Here is a 17,380-nt window from a genome sequence, read left to right on the forward strand (position 1 = left end):
AGACCCCCTGGAGTGGCACCTATACTGGTGACATAAAATTTATTGATTCCAGTCATTGCTTTTTTTAAAATTTATTTTTATTTTTATTTTTTTTATTGGTTGTTCAAAACATTACAATGCTCTTGACATATCATATTTCATACATTTGATTCAAGTGGGTTATGAACTCCCATTTTTTACCACGTATACAGATTGCAGATTCACATTGGTTACACATCCACGTTTTTACATACTGCCACACTAGTGTCTATTGTATTTTGCTGCCTTTCCTATCCCCTTCCTCTACCCCCTCCCCTCCCATCTTCTCTCTCTGCCCCATCTACTGTAATTCATTTCTCTCTCTTGTTTTTTGGGTTTTTTGGGGGGAGGGGAGGGGAGGGGAGGGGAGGGGAAGGGGTATAGGAAGGGGATAGGAAAGGCAGCAAAATACAACAGACACTAGTATGGCAGTATGTATAAACGTGGATATGTAACCAATGTGAATCTGCAATCTGTATACGTGGTAAAAATGGGAGTTCATAACCCACTTGAATCAAATGTATGAAATATGATATGTCAAGAGCATTGTGATGTTTTGACTGGCTCTAGCTCAGTGGTTCCTTTGACACAGAATTTACAACCAGTCATTGCTCTTAACCTGCAGTCATCTTGGATTCCAGAACAACAGAGCCCGGTAGACCACCATGTGAGAGTACCACCCCACAAAAGAGAGCAGTTTCCCACAACGGGAACTGAGACTGCCCCAACACAAAGACATGATGAGTGCTTAAGGAGGTGGAAATGCCAATAACGCTGATTTGAACATTATACACTGTGTATATATATGAATTGAATTATCACATTGGACCCCACAACTAAATATCATTAAAAGAAATAATTGCAGTGGAAATACTACAAATATTTCAAAATTCTTGTCATTTCCACTTACTTTATACATCAGTTATTTAATGAATTCATGTTTAGTTTTTGAACCATGCTTATTTTTTTTCATTATGTCTTTACTAGTGACACCTAATTTAATTGATTATACTGGTGACATATGATTTAATTGATTCTAGACGTAGGATTGCTGGGGATGACTCTATTGGACGCAACTGTTCATAGGACCAGAACTTAGGAGTTATCTCAACTCAGGCTTTTCATGCACACTGAGCTGTCGCTTAGCATCTCAATCCCTGTATCCCCATTAGAGTCCCAGCCCCTAGTCTATGGGATTTCCCAAGGGTACCTTGGTTTAGCTTCCCATCTGCTCTGACCATGAGCTTCTTCTTTATTACTGGGACCTGGGAAATATTCTTTTTTGTTTCTAGTTGAGTTTAATGTCTGTAAACTCTGATTAAATAAGTGTCAGTATTTACAAGTATTTGCAAAAGAGCAAATGTTTCCATGTTTGATCATTTATTTATCTGATGAAGACTCTGTAGTAGACATTATTCCCAGAAATTTACACATACTAACTTGGTTGACATCACATCCCTCTGTGGTTGCAGAGGATTTAAATGCTTTCTTCCCTGGGATGTCATTTCCGATCACCCTGGGAGATTTTATGTTCATCCTTCTGTACCCTTACTATAATTTGCACTTTTATCAGAGCAACTAATTAAACTCTCAAATTTGTATTCATGTTTCTTTTCCAAATTGATTGTTAAATCACTAAGATAAAAAACAATGTCTTTGGGCTGGGGATGTGGCTCAAGCGGTAGCGCGCTCGCCTCGCAAGCGTGCGGCCCGGGTTCGATCCTCAGCACCACATACCAACAAAGATGTTGTGTCCACCGAGAACTAAAAAATAAATATTAAAAAAAAATTCTCTCTCTCTCTCTCTCTCTCTCCACACTCTCTAAAAAAAAAAAAAAAAAAAAAAAAAAAAAACGTCTTTGATTCCATACAACTAGGACTTATTATAGATTCTGGTATATAAATATTTCAATATATTTTTGTTGATGTTTTTGAAAAGAATATATTATGTATGAATGAAAGCCAGCTTTAAAGTAACATCAGAGTTTCTATTTACCTGTGAATGATTTCTCCACAGGTCATATAAATCTAGCTTCCATACAAGTTGTTCATTTTTTTATTCAAGAAAATAATAACTATCTTCTTTCTATGACTAACATTGAGCAAACAAACTTTAAATTGTAATAAATCCATATATTTCAGAAACCTATTTATAAAATGCAGTGTGATCTAAACCTTCCAAAAATCATATTAAATATTTTCTTAGGTCAATTAGGATATTTTGGAATCTTTTTCAGCTACTCATGCAGGAATAGTAATGCAACTGGATGCAGAAATAAAAAAGTGAAACAGTTTAAGAGTTTGCAGAAGAAAATATGACCATCATACAATCAATCATGGAAAACTGATAATAAATAAAAGAACAAATCTCAAGGGTCTATTTGGGTGCTGGGCACAGAGATTAGGATATACATGGGCTCTAGAACTGGATCTGAATTTGAACTACGGAACAACTACATCTTTAGTTTTGTAACTTAGAACATGGTACTACCTTGATCTATTTTCTTCCTTTATAAAATGGGGATAATACTGTTTACATTTTGAGGCTGGGTTGATGATTAAATGAGGTACATTATGTGAAAGCCCCAGGCATAGTTACTGGCAGTCACAGGCATTCAATAAATTAGTTAATACCTTCCATTCTTACCAATGCCTCAAGTAATTCCTTGCAACATCAAGGAATATATCAAGGAATACTCAAGTAATTCCTGAGTATTTGCTCAGTCTCTTTGGTTATAACACTTGGATTATATAATTTTATGTATCACCTTTTAGAAAGCAATGGGATATTCTTTTGTCTTCTTTCTAAATAAGAGTGTGGTAAAAGCTAGCAAGTTTATGTCCTAATGGGAAAACATAGAGGAATTAATTTTGAGAGCTACATATTTTAACATTTATTTTAAAAAGTGCTTTAACATCTCCAAAAGTTGTATTATTTTGCTATTTCAAAATAGTGTTAATGGGATTACTTTTAAAGATATTGAATGATTTTCCTGTCTTCAGAAAGTAAAATATTTTCTTTCCTAACTATAATAGTTCTTTAATATCAATCTTATGGTCCTTTATAAAAATTAATGAACATTGGAGTACTTTAATTATAGCCACACTTTATTTTTATGTTACAAATGTTCTATAAGGGATATGATAAATTGAAGTTCTATTTGCCTTTAATATTGATTTCAATATTAAATAAAAGGAAAAAAGTTTGAATTTCCTAACTCCTATTAGTGTGAATACCTATTTAGTATAATAACAATAATAAAAATGATGAGGATTAGTATTAATATTTAAAATACCAATTGGATGAAAAGAAATCTCAAAAAATTAGTTTGACCAAGGCCACCTGGGCGGTCCATGTAAAGCTGGGATCCCTACTGTACCGTGTTTTCCCTATTATACATAACAGATTATAATATGCTAATTGTCCTGTATATACTTCAACTTTTAAAAGTGATTTACAGTGATATATTGGACTTAAAGATCATTTATTTTAAAGGCTATTATTTGGTTTTTGATATAAAACACATATATTATTGGAATCGACATTACCATGTGACATTCAGTAGTCTGGGAGAGGTGAAATACACACTGGCACACAGACTCTGAAGGCGAGGAAAAAAATCAAAGTAAACTCACATTTTTAAGAATGCCTTTTGCAAATTTCAAAGTCCATGTATGGGCACCATTCTCTCCCACTAAAAGGAAGAGAAAAGATTTTGCCTTGTTTGCAGATGGTGTTGAGATGCATGGTATAGCAAGAGAGGCCCTCCAGCCAGTTGGAACAACTTGTGAGAAAGTATGGGGTGGAGGGCATGGCAGCCACTCAAGTCTGGGAGGGCACATAAGGAGGAGACAGCTGCCAGGCACAGCCTAGAGCACAAAAGGCCATGAGTACCCCCTGCAGGGCTTTTAAATTTTCCTATGGTTGAAGCAGAATCAATGAAGTATTTTTAAATAGTTTGCAATGAGCAAAGTCACTCTGATATCAACGTGAAGGGCAACTGGAGAGGAACAGGCTGGAGGGAGGAGTAGGCTGTTGGAATAGTACAGAGCTTGAGTCAAAGCAGTGGGGACAGGGAGAGTGAAGAGGCCTGGAACTCAGAGAAAAGAGTAGTGTATAATCAATAGAACTTTTGTCTTGTTTTGGAGTTCAATTAATAATGACTGGTTAAGTGCAAAAAGTCAATGAAAATAAAGTCAACTAATGCAGTAAGAAATAATCTGGTAACAACTGCTGACATATTATTGCACCACATACCCAGTTATCTTCTGTAAGAGTTTGTTTAAATTGGAACAAAAATTCTTACCTAAGGTCTTGAAATGGGTCGGCTCTGACAAGGGGTGTCTCCACCAAGTGTTCAAAAAGAGCTCCTTCAGGCCCTGAACAAAAACCAAAGATGTGTTCAGAACCAAAGCAAAATAAGTGGCATCAAAGAAATAAAACTTTCATTCGACACAGGTTGAGCATCCCTAATCTGGAAATCCAAAATACTCCAAAATCTGAAACTTTTTGAGCACTGACATTGGTGTCACAAGTGGAAATGTCTACACTGGACCTTATGTGAGAGGTCACATGCAAATCGTATAATGTTACCTTCAGGCTATGTGTTTAAGGTGTATATGAAACAAACAAACAAACAAAAAAATGTGTCTTCAGACTTGGCTCCCATCCCCCAGATTTCTCATCATGTATTAATTTTTTTTTAAATCTGAAACATTTCTGGGCCTAAGCACTTTGGATAAGGGACACTCAATCTGTAGATTTTGTTGTTTGTTGCTGAATTTGTACAGATGTTTCAGTCACAGAAAAAAAAAAAAGGCACAACTTCTTCTTTACTTTTCTAGACTACAACAACATCCTATCAACGAAATGTGATTTGCAAAGTGATTCAAAATCAGTGGGTTTATTTTTAAACTAGAGTACGGTACCTGTATCAAAATGAAAAGAAATAATTCCTGTTAAAAAATGCATTTGCATTTATGTTGTAGGCAATGATAAGTTAACTAATTATCTAGATTTTATGTGTAAAAGTTGTGTTGTGCATTTATTTCTAATGCATAGAATAATTAAAAAATTAAATATTCAAAATAGACCTGCTAATTTCTAGCAATTGGTTCATTACCATTTTCATTAGTTTAAGAACCAATTGCATGCCAGACATTCTGTCATTTGGAGTGCAGAGATATACAGTTGAAAATGACACACTGTTATGTCCTAACTTGTTTAATACTTTTAGCCTTATGAAGTAGATAATATTTTCCCAACAAGGAAACTGAGGAACAGAGAGGTTAATTTGCTTTCCTAGGTTAAGACAGTTAAATGCAGAGTTGTAATTTGAATTTAAAGCCCACATTTTAATCTATAAGCTGTTGGATTTCTCATACAAAAATAAACTATAGATGTTTGATAGAAAGCAATGTGCCAGGAGCAAAGTGCAGCACAGTTATTTTGGTGGTCATTGGCAGGGAAGAATTACTTTACAAGAGCTGGAAAGACTTGATATGAAAAAAAAAAACCATTTAGTCTGAATCTTAAAGGGCGTGGACATTTATGAATGTATGTAGCTCATGGGCAAGGACTGCAAGATAAACTGTAACCTGGGGCAAGAAAGTGTCATGAGTGCACATCATGGAAATGTAAAAGATCCAAGATGTAAATGCAACTTCATTGTTCTTCTAAAATATTTCTCCTCTTGAATTTTATGGATAGACATGTCTGCATGCACCCGTCATGATTTACCTTGGTGGCAGGAGCCTGGCTCAGGCCCTACCCCGAGTTCAGGCCCTTCCCATCTCAAGCCTCCTCTGGTTTAGGCCCCTCCCTGTTCTTGGGCTGCTGCTGTAGTTCACAAGTAATTTTATCTCCCTCTTGATTCCACAGGGATCTCAGAACTCATCCTCACGTGGTACAGACTTTCTTCTATAGGAAACCCTGCAACAATTAAAATGTTTATTTTCTAATCTATCATTGTACTGGTTTTGATATTGGGCATTCAAAAACAAATGCGTTTGTGAAAGTTTCCTGGACTAGGTTGAGAAATTATCCTGGGCTAAAGGTCTCAGCAGCAGCCCTTGCTAATTTAACGATTCCTAATACCTTCACTTTTCTTTTTTCTATGATGGGGACCAAACCCAGGGCCTTACATATGTTAGGCAAGCACTCTATCACTGAGCTACACTCCCAGCCCCCAAAACCTTCATGTTTTCTCCACAATAGTACTAACTATATTAGCTTTGCTATTATAATTACTATTTTCTTTGTGATTTTACTTAAATGTGAAGACATGACAAAATATCACATTGAAAGCTCTCATTTAAGAAATAATAGCTTATGGTACATAAGTAAAAGAGATTTAAATCAGCACAAAATGAAATTTTAAAATTACAACCAGATTTAGTAGCATGATTTACATAAAAACTAGCATCAGCTGAAATAAAGGAACACATAAATGAAGGTTAATGGTTCATGAAAATTATAATTAATGCAAATTATATTCAGATGAGAAACAGATCCCAGTATATTCTATAACAAGTCACATCTCTTTAAACTATCACTTAAGCAAACCTAAATGATAATGGGAACCATTATGTAAAGTAAGGCTATACTAAGCATTGGAGTTTCCACAATGAATTTTGCCAATCAAATTTTATAGTACAATGTTTGGTTCGCCTGAGTATAGACAACATTTTGTGTTTGGTGGAGGCAGAAAATAATTTAACTCAGTAATTTGTATGATATTTGTACATCCTCTTAATTTTTTTCTTTCCTCTGCTTCTTCTGATTTGCAAGATATAAAAGAAAGGGCTGGGGATGTGGCTCAAGCGGTAGCGCGCTCGCCTGGAATGCGTGCGGCCCGGGTTCGATCCTCAGCACCACATACCAACAAAGATGTTGTGTCTGCCGAGAACTAAAAAAAATAAATAAATATTAAAAAATCTCTCTCTTTAAAAAAAAAAAAAAAGCCCTTAAAAAAAAAAGATATAAAAGAAAAAGTAAAGAACACCACAAATCAATCATTAGGCAGAGATATGCTAAGCATAGTTTTATATGAGAAGTAGATTTTCGTGTGGTTTAAATATCATCGTTGAGACATGAACAGTGCTTTGTTATGAGAGACCTAGGATGAGCTTTACAAATACAGATGGTCCCCAACTTAGGATGGTTCTTTGTATAATTGTTTAAATTTATGCTGGTGTGAAAGCAATATTCATTCTGTAAAATCAGTACTTGAATTTTGATCTTCCTAGAATCATGATATGTGGCCCCATGCTCTCTTGAGATGTTGGGCAGTGGCAAGCTCTGGTCAGGCCTGTGATCACATGGTTACTGTGTGTAAAATAGGCTGATGTTAGATGATGTGGACCAGCTGTAGACTCATTTAATTGTTCTGATCACTTTTGAGGTAAGCTAAATTAATCTGGGAAGCTTGGTAGGTTAGATGCATTGAAAACATTTAATTTGCAATATTTCCAACTTATGATGGGTTTATTGGAATATATTGTAAGTCAAGGAGCATATATAATTCAAAAAATAATTTCTTTCCATAACTAAGTAATAGAAATGAAAGGAATATGGACCTTAAACTCTTATGTCATTTTTTATCTATTTTTATATAAACAAATGGTAAGATGACTGAAAAAAGAAGTGTCAAGACATTTTAATCTCTACAAAAATATACCCTTTGTAAAACCAAACTGGAAACTGTAGTGTATTTCAATTGCACAAGCAATATTTTTCCTGGTGTGGGGATTGAACCCAAGGCTTTGTCTACCATTGACCTACACCCTCAGGCAATTTTTATTTGAGGATAGCTTCAATTCTTTTCCCCCTAAAAGCTGAAATCATTCAGTGTCAGTGGCACTGTTTTTTACAAAGAAATATAACTCAATAATCAGTTTTTACATACATTGCTGTGGAATTTAAAATTTTCGTTAACTTCTGATATGACCATAATTAGTGATATTGTCACATGATGGTAATGTACATATAGGCAGATATACAACCTTTAAATAAGAGCAGCAGTTTCTCTATCACTAAAATTGTAAATGTCCCCATTATATGATCTTAATTATGTCATTACCATTTAGCCTCAAAGTATATATACTCCTCAGAACCTATTTGCATGTAATAAAATGAATTTCCTTGCATGACTTCATAAAATGATTCTCAGTAAGTGGTTTTTCATCATCAATGTAAATATATTTCCTTTATTTTTGCACTCCAATTTCAATATTCCAAACAAATTTTGATTAAAAATATAATTGGCAAAACACTTGTTCCTTGTAGAAAATAAAACACATTTATTTGAGATCATATAACCTAAATTTTGTGTAGGAAAAAGAATTCTACTATAAGATAGATGACATTAGTTAACCCATGCATTAAAGTAATCCTCTTTAAAATATGTATTGTTAATTCTGGAAAGTACAACCTAAAATGAAAAAAAAGTACAAAAGACAAATCATTGTCTTTATAATGCTAACTTCTTAATTTTTTAAAAGAATATGTCATCAAGATTAGACATGATAGATGGTCTGGTCATTTCTACAGGGAAGTCGTAGTATTTATATAACATCATTCTTCTCTTCTGGATTCTAGAACATTTTATGATAAATGACACTCATGTGGAGTTCTGTATGTAGTAAGACTGTGGTAGAAGATGTTTTGAAACGGTGGTGAAAGCAGGTGAAACATTCATGTAATAGTGTCCATCGATCAAGGTCAGAACCCAACTGGGGGGAAAATGGCTCCTATTTGCTCCATTCTTCCCAACATGCTGCTATTTCTAGGTTCTTTCAGTTACAGGGAAAAAAAACAACAACCCAGAATTTACTATTAATAATTCTGTTCAAATAGTAGGTAATATGCACTCAGATTTTTGTATCTAAACTGATAACTATTGAGGTTCATGCCACATATTCACTGAACACTTCATGGACTGATAGGGCTTTTCAGTTGAAACAAAATAATACCATTGCCCACCTCAGTGCCAAACTTCCACATAAAAGCTCTACTACCTCCCATTCTACTCACATTATAACCATTTCAACCATCTCTGGCCTTTCATAAAAACACTCTTGTCAAGATAGCAGTGATTGGGGCTGGGGATGTGGCTCAAGCGGTAGCGCGCTCGCCTGGCATGCGTGCCAGGTTTGATCCTCAGCACCATATACAAAGAAAGATGTTGTGTCCGCTGAAAACTAAAAAATTCTCTCTCTCTTAAAAAAAAAAAAAAGGATAGCAGTGACTTCCATGATGATATACCCAAGGACAGTCTGTCATTTTCTTTTGGTTCCACATTCTGGGAGCATGGGCTCTATTGGTACCAGGAACATGGCTACCAAGATGTCCCTTCCACCACACTGTCTCCCCTTTTCACTCTTTTATTTCCCCACAGGCTCTCTTCTTTATGGCCTCTAATGTCGGCATTTTTTTTAGAGCTCAATTGGTGCAGGAAGCTCCTTTGTATCTCCAGCCTCGACTTTTGCTCTGAGCAATAACTAGATCACATATCCAATAGCTACTAAACTGACACATCCACGTGGCTGTTTCACAAGTATCTTCAACTTACATACCTAAAATATGAAAAGTTAATGCCTTATGCTGTGCAAATGTATTCTTCTCCTCAGGCTTAGCCATTTTCCAGAGAGTAATGCCATTATCCAACAAAAAATATCATCTTCAATTCTCTCCTGGGTTATCTGCCACCCATTTGATCTACTGACAAGCTCTACATGTCAGATCTTAATTTGGAGGAATTCACTTCCCTCTGTACCACTGCTACCATTTAGGCAGGTCACCATCATGGATTGTTTGTACTACAATTAATGTCATCCTGTCTTAATGCTTTAATTCTTGCCTTCAAACAATCTATCCACCCTTGCAATGATTAGATTGATCTTAAAATGTATGATAACTCAAGGGGTATGCTATTCAAAACAGTTCAATGTTTTTTCATTGCATTTGAACAAATCCCACATCTCTATAATGATCAACAAGTCCTTCCATGATCTGATCCCTTTCTGTCTCCCCTCACATCAGGCTTATTTCAAACTCAAACTCCATATGATTAAAACATAAAGACCATGAAATAATTATTACATAGATAAACTCTAATAGAGAAGCTATCAAAATGAATATGAATGTCTTCAAACTGTTTTAGATTGGATTCACAAAATAAAATTGAGCTAAATGCCACTTACAAGAGAAATACAAGCAATTGAAGATGAGGAGAATTCTAGGCTAGAAGTATAATTTAGAGACCATTTCACTACTGAGGTCTTCTCATAGATATTTAGATGGAAGTAATTACAGAGGAAGGTGATGCTTGGAGCTGATAGAACCATTTTGCATTCACAGAGGAATGTCAACGTAGTTCCCAAGAGAAAAACATGGAATCAATAAATTACTCAGCCAGGAGCTACCCTTTCCAGACTTCTTGAGGCAACGAATGGCCTTATAGTTTGAGCCAGTTTTAATTGGGTCCTTTCAGCTATAGCAGGAGGTTCATCAGCTGTCCACAGGGGCATCTCAAAGTTTTTGGTGATCTTGGATGTGGGCTTGAAGGATATGGTGATCTTTAAGAACCTTCCAGATGTCTGTCTTCATGTCTCTTTATGGGACCTGGACCTACCCATGTTTATTTTCACTTCTTCAGCCGTTGAAATCTTCCTTCTGTAGGTCTGCTTTTGTTAGTCGTAAAGAATTTGTGGGAGACGCCAGCATTTCTACAGGATCTCTCTGACTTAATGTAATCCTGCTCATCTGCTCAGAAAGACATAAAGAAGTTGTACTGGGCCTATCACTAGAGCTTATTAGTGGTGGGAATTGGATACTATTACAGGACCTTCTTATTTTAAACTTAATGATGAGGAACAGAATCAGCCTACCAAATTATTATCAAGGTGCTAAAAAATACACTTGGGTAGCCTAACAATTTATCATCTGGCTGAAGTCATTTATGGCAATGGTACGGAATATTTCCTTTTGAAGACAAAATTTTGATGTTATTCCTAGAATATGCTCTGTAACTGGGGTTAGGAAGAGAGGCACATTAACTTGGTCACTTGGCAACCAATTCTATTTTGAAGGGGGGATGAAGCCTAGGTTAATCCAACTGAGCTGGCGAAAGTATTTAATTTTCTCTATACATCTTACTTTTAAAACTATTCTGTAGTTTCCTAGTTGACTAAGTCTATGGCAGGTATTTACGAATTAACAAGGAGTTTCATCTTTTTCTTTGGTATTACTTGAATAACAGAGACAAATACAATGGCAAGAAAATGTTTCTAAGTCCAGTGAGGATTTACTATGAGTTAGAAGTTCAGAGAGCACTTCACCCCTCCCTTGCAACCCCATGCTGAGAGCAGCTGTGCCAAGGAGAAAAGTGAAGCAAAGTGTTCCATTTCCTTCCCAGTCCCCAGAGTGAGACTCTCTCTCCTCTCCTACTGCTCCTCTTTCCTTGGCTGTCACCTGTTGCTACTTTTGCCGATCTGAGAAAAATCCAAAGGCTACTTAGAGTCAATCCACTTAAATAAGGATCAAACTTTCAGAGGAAGTAGTGGAGAAAAGTTTTTGTATGAATTTATCTTGAGGGACTTAAGTTCATAAAAGCATTCTATTATAATGAACAAAACTTAGTCATAATTGTAGGGACTGTGAAATTACATAAGTAAAAAATAAATCAAACTTTGTTTTGTTTGGTGCTATTTCCCACCATAATTGGAATGGCATGAAGGATGCATTTTTTTTTCTATTTCTGTGCTACTAATCATGACAAATTTAGCTGCTAGAAACCATGCCCATTTGTTAGCCCCAGGTCCTGTAAGTCCCAGGTTCTACTCAATAGGTTTGGCTGGGTTTTAAGCTTGGGGTCTCTCTGGGTGGCAGCTGGAAAATAATCTCACCTGGAGGCTCCAGGCAAGAGGCTGCTTCTCAACTCATTTAGGTAGTTGGCAGAACTCAGTTCCCTGTGGTTGTAGGGCAGAGACTCTGTTTCCTTGCTGTCTGCCCTGGTCCTCTCTCAGCTTCCAGAGCCACAGTCACCTTGACACATAGCCCCCTCCATCTTCCTGAACAGCAGAGCAATGAATCCTGCTTGCTCTTGAATCTCTCCAGCTCTCCCTTCTGCTACCAGGCAGAAAAACTCTCTGTTCCTGAAGGGTTCATGAAGTCAGATTAGGCCACCCGGATTATTTCCCTCTTGCCATGTAAATGACACAATCACAAGAGTGACATACTCATGGATTCCACTTTCACTCGCAGGGGAGGAGATCATACAAGGGCAAAGGTCATCCTTAGAATTCTACACAATACCACAGTGGCATGATGTGGCTTTGTTCACTTAATATCTAACGTTGGCAGTAAAACAATAATAGCCATATGGAGAGCGCCATCAGTCATCTCAAGGGTGAATATCAATCTGCAACATTAAAATGATCACTCCTTGAAGTAGTGCCTGTCAGGTCGTCATCCTTGTGGTTGATTTGTACCTACTTCTTCAAGGCTGGCAAGTCTAACTGTCCAGTTCTTCTTTAGTTAGTGGTTTTGCCAGTGATCACATCGTTTCTACTCCAGTTTTGAGTTCCTAGAACCCTGCATCTTAATGTGACAATCAATTTTTGTGGGATGCTACACAACATCCTACTATCAGTGATCCGCGGATACTGATGTTTGTAGTGTGAAGCACTGAGGGAAAGTACTCACTCAAGGTCACATGCCTATTCACTGGAGCAGCTAGGATTGGATTCAGTCTGACCCTTAAAAAGTTAACCATTGATATTTTTTTTACCAATTATCTATTAATATCCATTCGTGCTCTACATTCTGCACAGAATGATAACCCTTATTTTTTCTTCTGATAAACTCGTACCCATCATTCTAGAACTTCTTTTTCCTTGGGAAATATTTTCTGACCCAGTTTGTCTCTCTTCCCATTACATCCTGGAAGAACTGACTCCTTTCTCTGGGTTGCTCCCAAATTCCTTTTTCCAGACATCCTTTATTGCGTTTAACACAATATATCCAACAAGTTAACTCCTGTTTCCATCTCCCCAGCCCAAATGTAAGCAATGGAATTTAGCTTAATTAGTAAACACTAAACAAATGCTAATGAATTCCAGAAAAACATTATAGATTTAGGGTAGACCAGAGATTCTCAGCTGGGGTTGATTTAACTCCCCTTCTCCCTGAAGTTTTTGGCAGGGAATTGAAACATTTTTGGTTGTCATAAATGATGCAGTGAAGATGCTATTGGTATCTAGTATATAGGAGCTAAGAAACATTCTGCTGTTAAACATCTTGCAATGCTCAGAATTGTCCCCTTATCCACACCAAAAGCACCATCCAACTTGGAATGTTAATATTGTTATTGTTGAGAAAGGCTGAGCTACACAATACATAGAGAGTCAGACATCGGAGAGAAACAAGAAAAGTCAGAAATGTGGAATTTCTTGGTTTTCTTTAATTACAGGGGAAACCAAGAACATATTGTTGAGCTGAGAAGAGGTAAGATCTGGTCACCCAGGTTGCCAAGGCAACAAGAACTTCATATTAGTATAATATCATAATGACAAGGAAGTTACACAGTCAGTAAAGTGGGGGTATATTTGTTCTAGTTTGCCTCACTGGAAAAAAAACTCAGGATTTGGGGGAGAATTTTCTGCCTTGGACCAAAAAAAGAAAGAAAGAAGAAGAAGGCTTTGACTTATTTATTTTTAAAGGATAACTTGAGTGTGTCTTCTAGAAAGTGTCTACGTGTTGCTGACCTGTTGCTTTTTCCATTGACTCTGATCAAATTAGCATAGGGCAGTGGCTCTCAGAGTGTGGTCCCTGAAACTACAGCACCAGCATCATCTAAAGTGTGTTCAAACTGCAGATTCTCAAAACCATTCCAGACCTACTGAATCAGAAACTCTGGGGGTGAATATAATAAATATGAGTATAATATAACAAAACGTCAAGGTGGTTTTGATGCATGCATGCCGGTAATAAATAATATAGTTGCTCTCAGTTTTTCTCATCTGTTCCACTAATGATGTTATAGCCTGACATGAACTCTGGACCAGGGAAAGTTGACTTTCCTAATTCTCTGTGAAGGATGGCGTGGGGCTGAGGCAGTGTAAGCTGATATGTAGATTGTTTTTCCTGTGGATTCTATTGCTCTGTTCTGCAGTAATACTCTCCCCAGAACTCTGTTCTCCTTTGCACACATCAATCCATGTGATTCAGCAGTAATAGAAGAATAAAGATACTGTTAACAACCCACTCATAAAAGTGAGGAAACAGCCAACAAAGACAAAATAATTTCTTGAGGTCATGTAGCTAGTAGTTTTTGAGGTAGGAAGAGATTCTAGATCTGCAAAGGCTATATTTCTTATATAGAAGCTCCTTGATTTGTGAGGAGTTATATCCCAGTAAACCCTTCATAAATAAAAATACTTCAGTCAATACTATTAGCATATAGTGAACATCATAGTGTAGCAACAGAGTACACAGTGTCAGTTGATCGTCCTCGTGATCATGTGGATAGCTGGGAGCTCTGGTTACTGTGCCGCTCAGCATCACTAGAGAGGATCCGCCTGCACACTGCTTCCCAGGGAGAGAAGTGGGACTTCACCCCAGTATGTATTGCTTTCACCCCATCATAAAACTGAAAGCCTGTAAGTAGAACTGTATAGGTCAGTGACATCTATACCGGGCAATAATCAATTTCCTTTAATACTCTTTCTAGTGTCATTCATTTTGTAATATCAGAGACATTAATGCCTAGAAAATACTGCAATATTACATAATACTGTATTAGGGCTGGGTCTACTTTCTAGGTCAGAAACATCTCGTTTTCATTTGAGAGTTTGGTAATATTAATAAGAGAATAATGTTGCTATTGGTTTTCAGAATGAGACAGAAAAGTATGGAATAGATTCAATAAGTATCTGATTGTTTATGCCTTCTACTCTTTACAGAAGTTTAGCAAGTGAATTTAGAATATGTCCTGAAAAACATTCTTTTCATTAAATTTCATCTTTTTGTTAAATGTGAGTACTATGAGAACTTATTCTACCTTTTATTCACCAAAAGTGTTTTCTTTCCTTTTTCTTTTTTTGTAGAAATGTAGGAAATCCAAATACCTGATATAATGGGAATAAAATTAACCTGAAAAACAGATAATTAAATTATACAAATGTTAGAAGCCTTTGGGTTACACCAATTGAAAAGAGAAAAAAGGGTAAAATGTGGTGGAAGCCAGGAGGGGGAAGAGATTTCACTCTCCTAGGAAAGGATAACAAGAATTTCAAAAGTTATGTCACCAAGAGAAGTTAACAGATTCGAACTACGTTTACTTATCTAATAAAGAGTCCAGAATAAAGTTGCCAAAAATACAAATGCAGAAGTGCATTCCATGAGATATTGTCTTTCTCAAGGTTACTACATACCAGTCACCCGAAGTTTATCTGTGCCAACCACAACTTCCTTTTCATTAACAGTAAAGAGTGGCTTTCCATCTTTGGAGTTGATCTGAAACTGCTGACTCTGGACTTCTACCATTTTAGGACCTGAAGGATCAATTAAAACAGTTTATTATAAAGTATTTACCACAGGCAATGTTGAAATCCTTATTTTTTACTATGCCATGTCATCTAGTACCAAGTAACTAAACATTTAGGATTTGCTATCAATAGTTATATTGATTCTGTGACTAAAGTTTGTAAGTCTTAAGCTTAAATCTATAATTAAAATTAATTTGTCAAGCACATGCTAATCAATATCAAATAGATGCATGACCATTTAAAAGATTTTTTTGTTCATATTTATAACATTATAATATGATTCTTCTACTCGTAATTAAATTTGTATTTTTATTAACCAGCTGAGGGCTTTGTATTCTCAAGTGCAAGGTTTGTGAAAGACCATCTTACAAACTGCTCACTTGAGGGGACCAAGTTCACCCAGAAGACAGTCAACCTTGACTCTCTCCTTTGCCATCATTCTCAGAAGAGGGCCTGCCCTGCTCCAAACACTGCCATGCAAGAACTCCCTTGCATTTTTGCCCTTCTTCTGCTCTTAGGAAATTTTTGTCTTTTTCACGCCCTCTTTCTTTTCTGGTCCACTTTTCCTCCAACCTCAATCCCTTCACCTGGCTCTAGACCCACCAACTTCCAGCTCATTAATTTATTCCACAGATGACTGACTGGAGCCCACTGTGTGCTGGACACAGGAGACACTGTGCCCTCTGGGGTGTATTCCCTTATATTCATTTTTTTTTTACCCATCTCATGCCTATGCCCAACTATGAATGAACCCTGGGCACTCATTCTTGCATGTGTGTGAGTGTGAGTGTGTGTGTGTGTGTATGTATTTCCCAATTTCTGTGCTACCAGTCTCTCCAATCCAGGTAGCACCATGGATCCTCTCTAGAACATAGTTTTATTATTTTCTTAAGAAACTGTAAGAATCCTCCAGTTATTTTATGCCCCCTTCATATTCTTGTGTATAAAAGGTAAGTTTATTGAGCAAGTATATTATATCTTATAAACTTTTTGTGTGTTCTCATGTTCTTCATAGTATTTATGAATATTTGGGGGTAGAAATGAAGTAAATCATTTAACTTAATGTATTAATTAGTCATAGACATGATCACCAGAGTATTTTTATATAATTTTATTAATTCCTACTTCAAAACTCTCCAGTAATAAATAATAAATAAATGGTTTTGATAAGAGAAGTAGTTTTAATTGAAAACTCATTTCCCCCTGTCTCCTGTTTTTTAAGGAAGCCTGATAATTGAATGTATTTTTCCTGCTCTAAGACTCATGGCCAGTATTCCTCATATCTTGGTCACTGATATATGTCTTACATATTTATTATATGAGGATGGATTTGTATTAAATGATAAATACAAACTTATCTGATATGAAATCAAGGAAAGAACTGTAATAATTTACCCATTACAAGTTCACAGTTTTGGTTTTCAGAAGTTCTTATGACAACTCTAGGAAGTTCTGTTGAATGTCAGGGATTAAATTTAATTGATTAATATTTTTTCTGAAATAATAATTTTCTATACATTGATAAATACCCATCAAATGAATCTAGCTGCTTATTATTTGAATAGCAAAACCCTTACTCAAAGAAAATGCAAGAAAGTTAATCTATTCCATTCAACTCATTTATTGCATACTTTTAAAGATCCCATGCTAAGAACTGTATAGATGAATAAGAAGTAACTCATGACCTGTAGGAGTTCCTAGGCCACTAAAGAGAAAAGCATTAAGCCTAATGTCAGGACAGCCGGTAAGTGCTGGATACAAGCATGGGCAGTGTTTGATAAGGGCCTTGACAAGGAATGCATCCTCCATCTTC

The 17,380-nt window shown here is 36.2% G+C and overlaps 1 protein-coding gene across 3 annotated transcripts in view; it reads right to left on the minus strand.

The window, feature by feature from the left end:
- Positions 1-17,380, minus strand: part of SGCG (sarcoglycan gamma) — an 89,615-nt gene that overhangs the window by 8,284 nt on the left and 63,951 nt on the right. For all 3 annotated transcript variants that reach the window (XM_081310117.1, XM_081310115.1, XM_081310116.1), the window contains exons 5-6: positions 15,454-15,573; positions 4,326-4,398 (exon numbers count right to left, since the gene is read on the minus strand). In XM_081310117.1, coding sequence (XP_081166243.1) covers positions 4,326-4,398; positions 15,454-15,573 — 193 coding nt within the window. The remainder of the gene's footprint in view (positions 1-4,325; positions 4,399-15,453; positions 15,574-17,380) is intronic.

The sequence above is a fragment of the Spermophilus citellus genome (genome assembly GCF_964194105.1).
Source record: "Spermophilus citellus genome assembly, chromosome: 1".
In the NCBI taxonomy this organism is placed as follows: domain Eukaryota; kingdom Metazoa; phylum Chordata; class Mammalia; order Rodentia; family Sciuridae; genus Spermophilus; species Spermophilus citellus.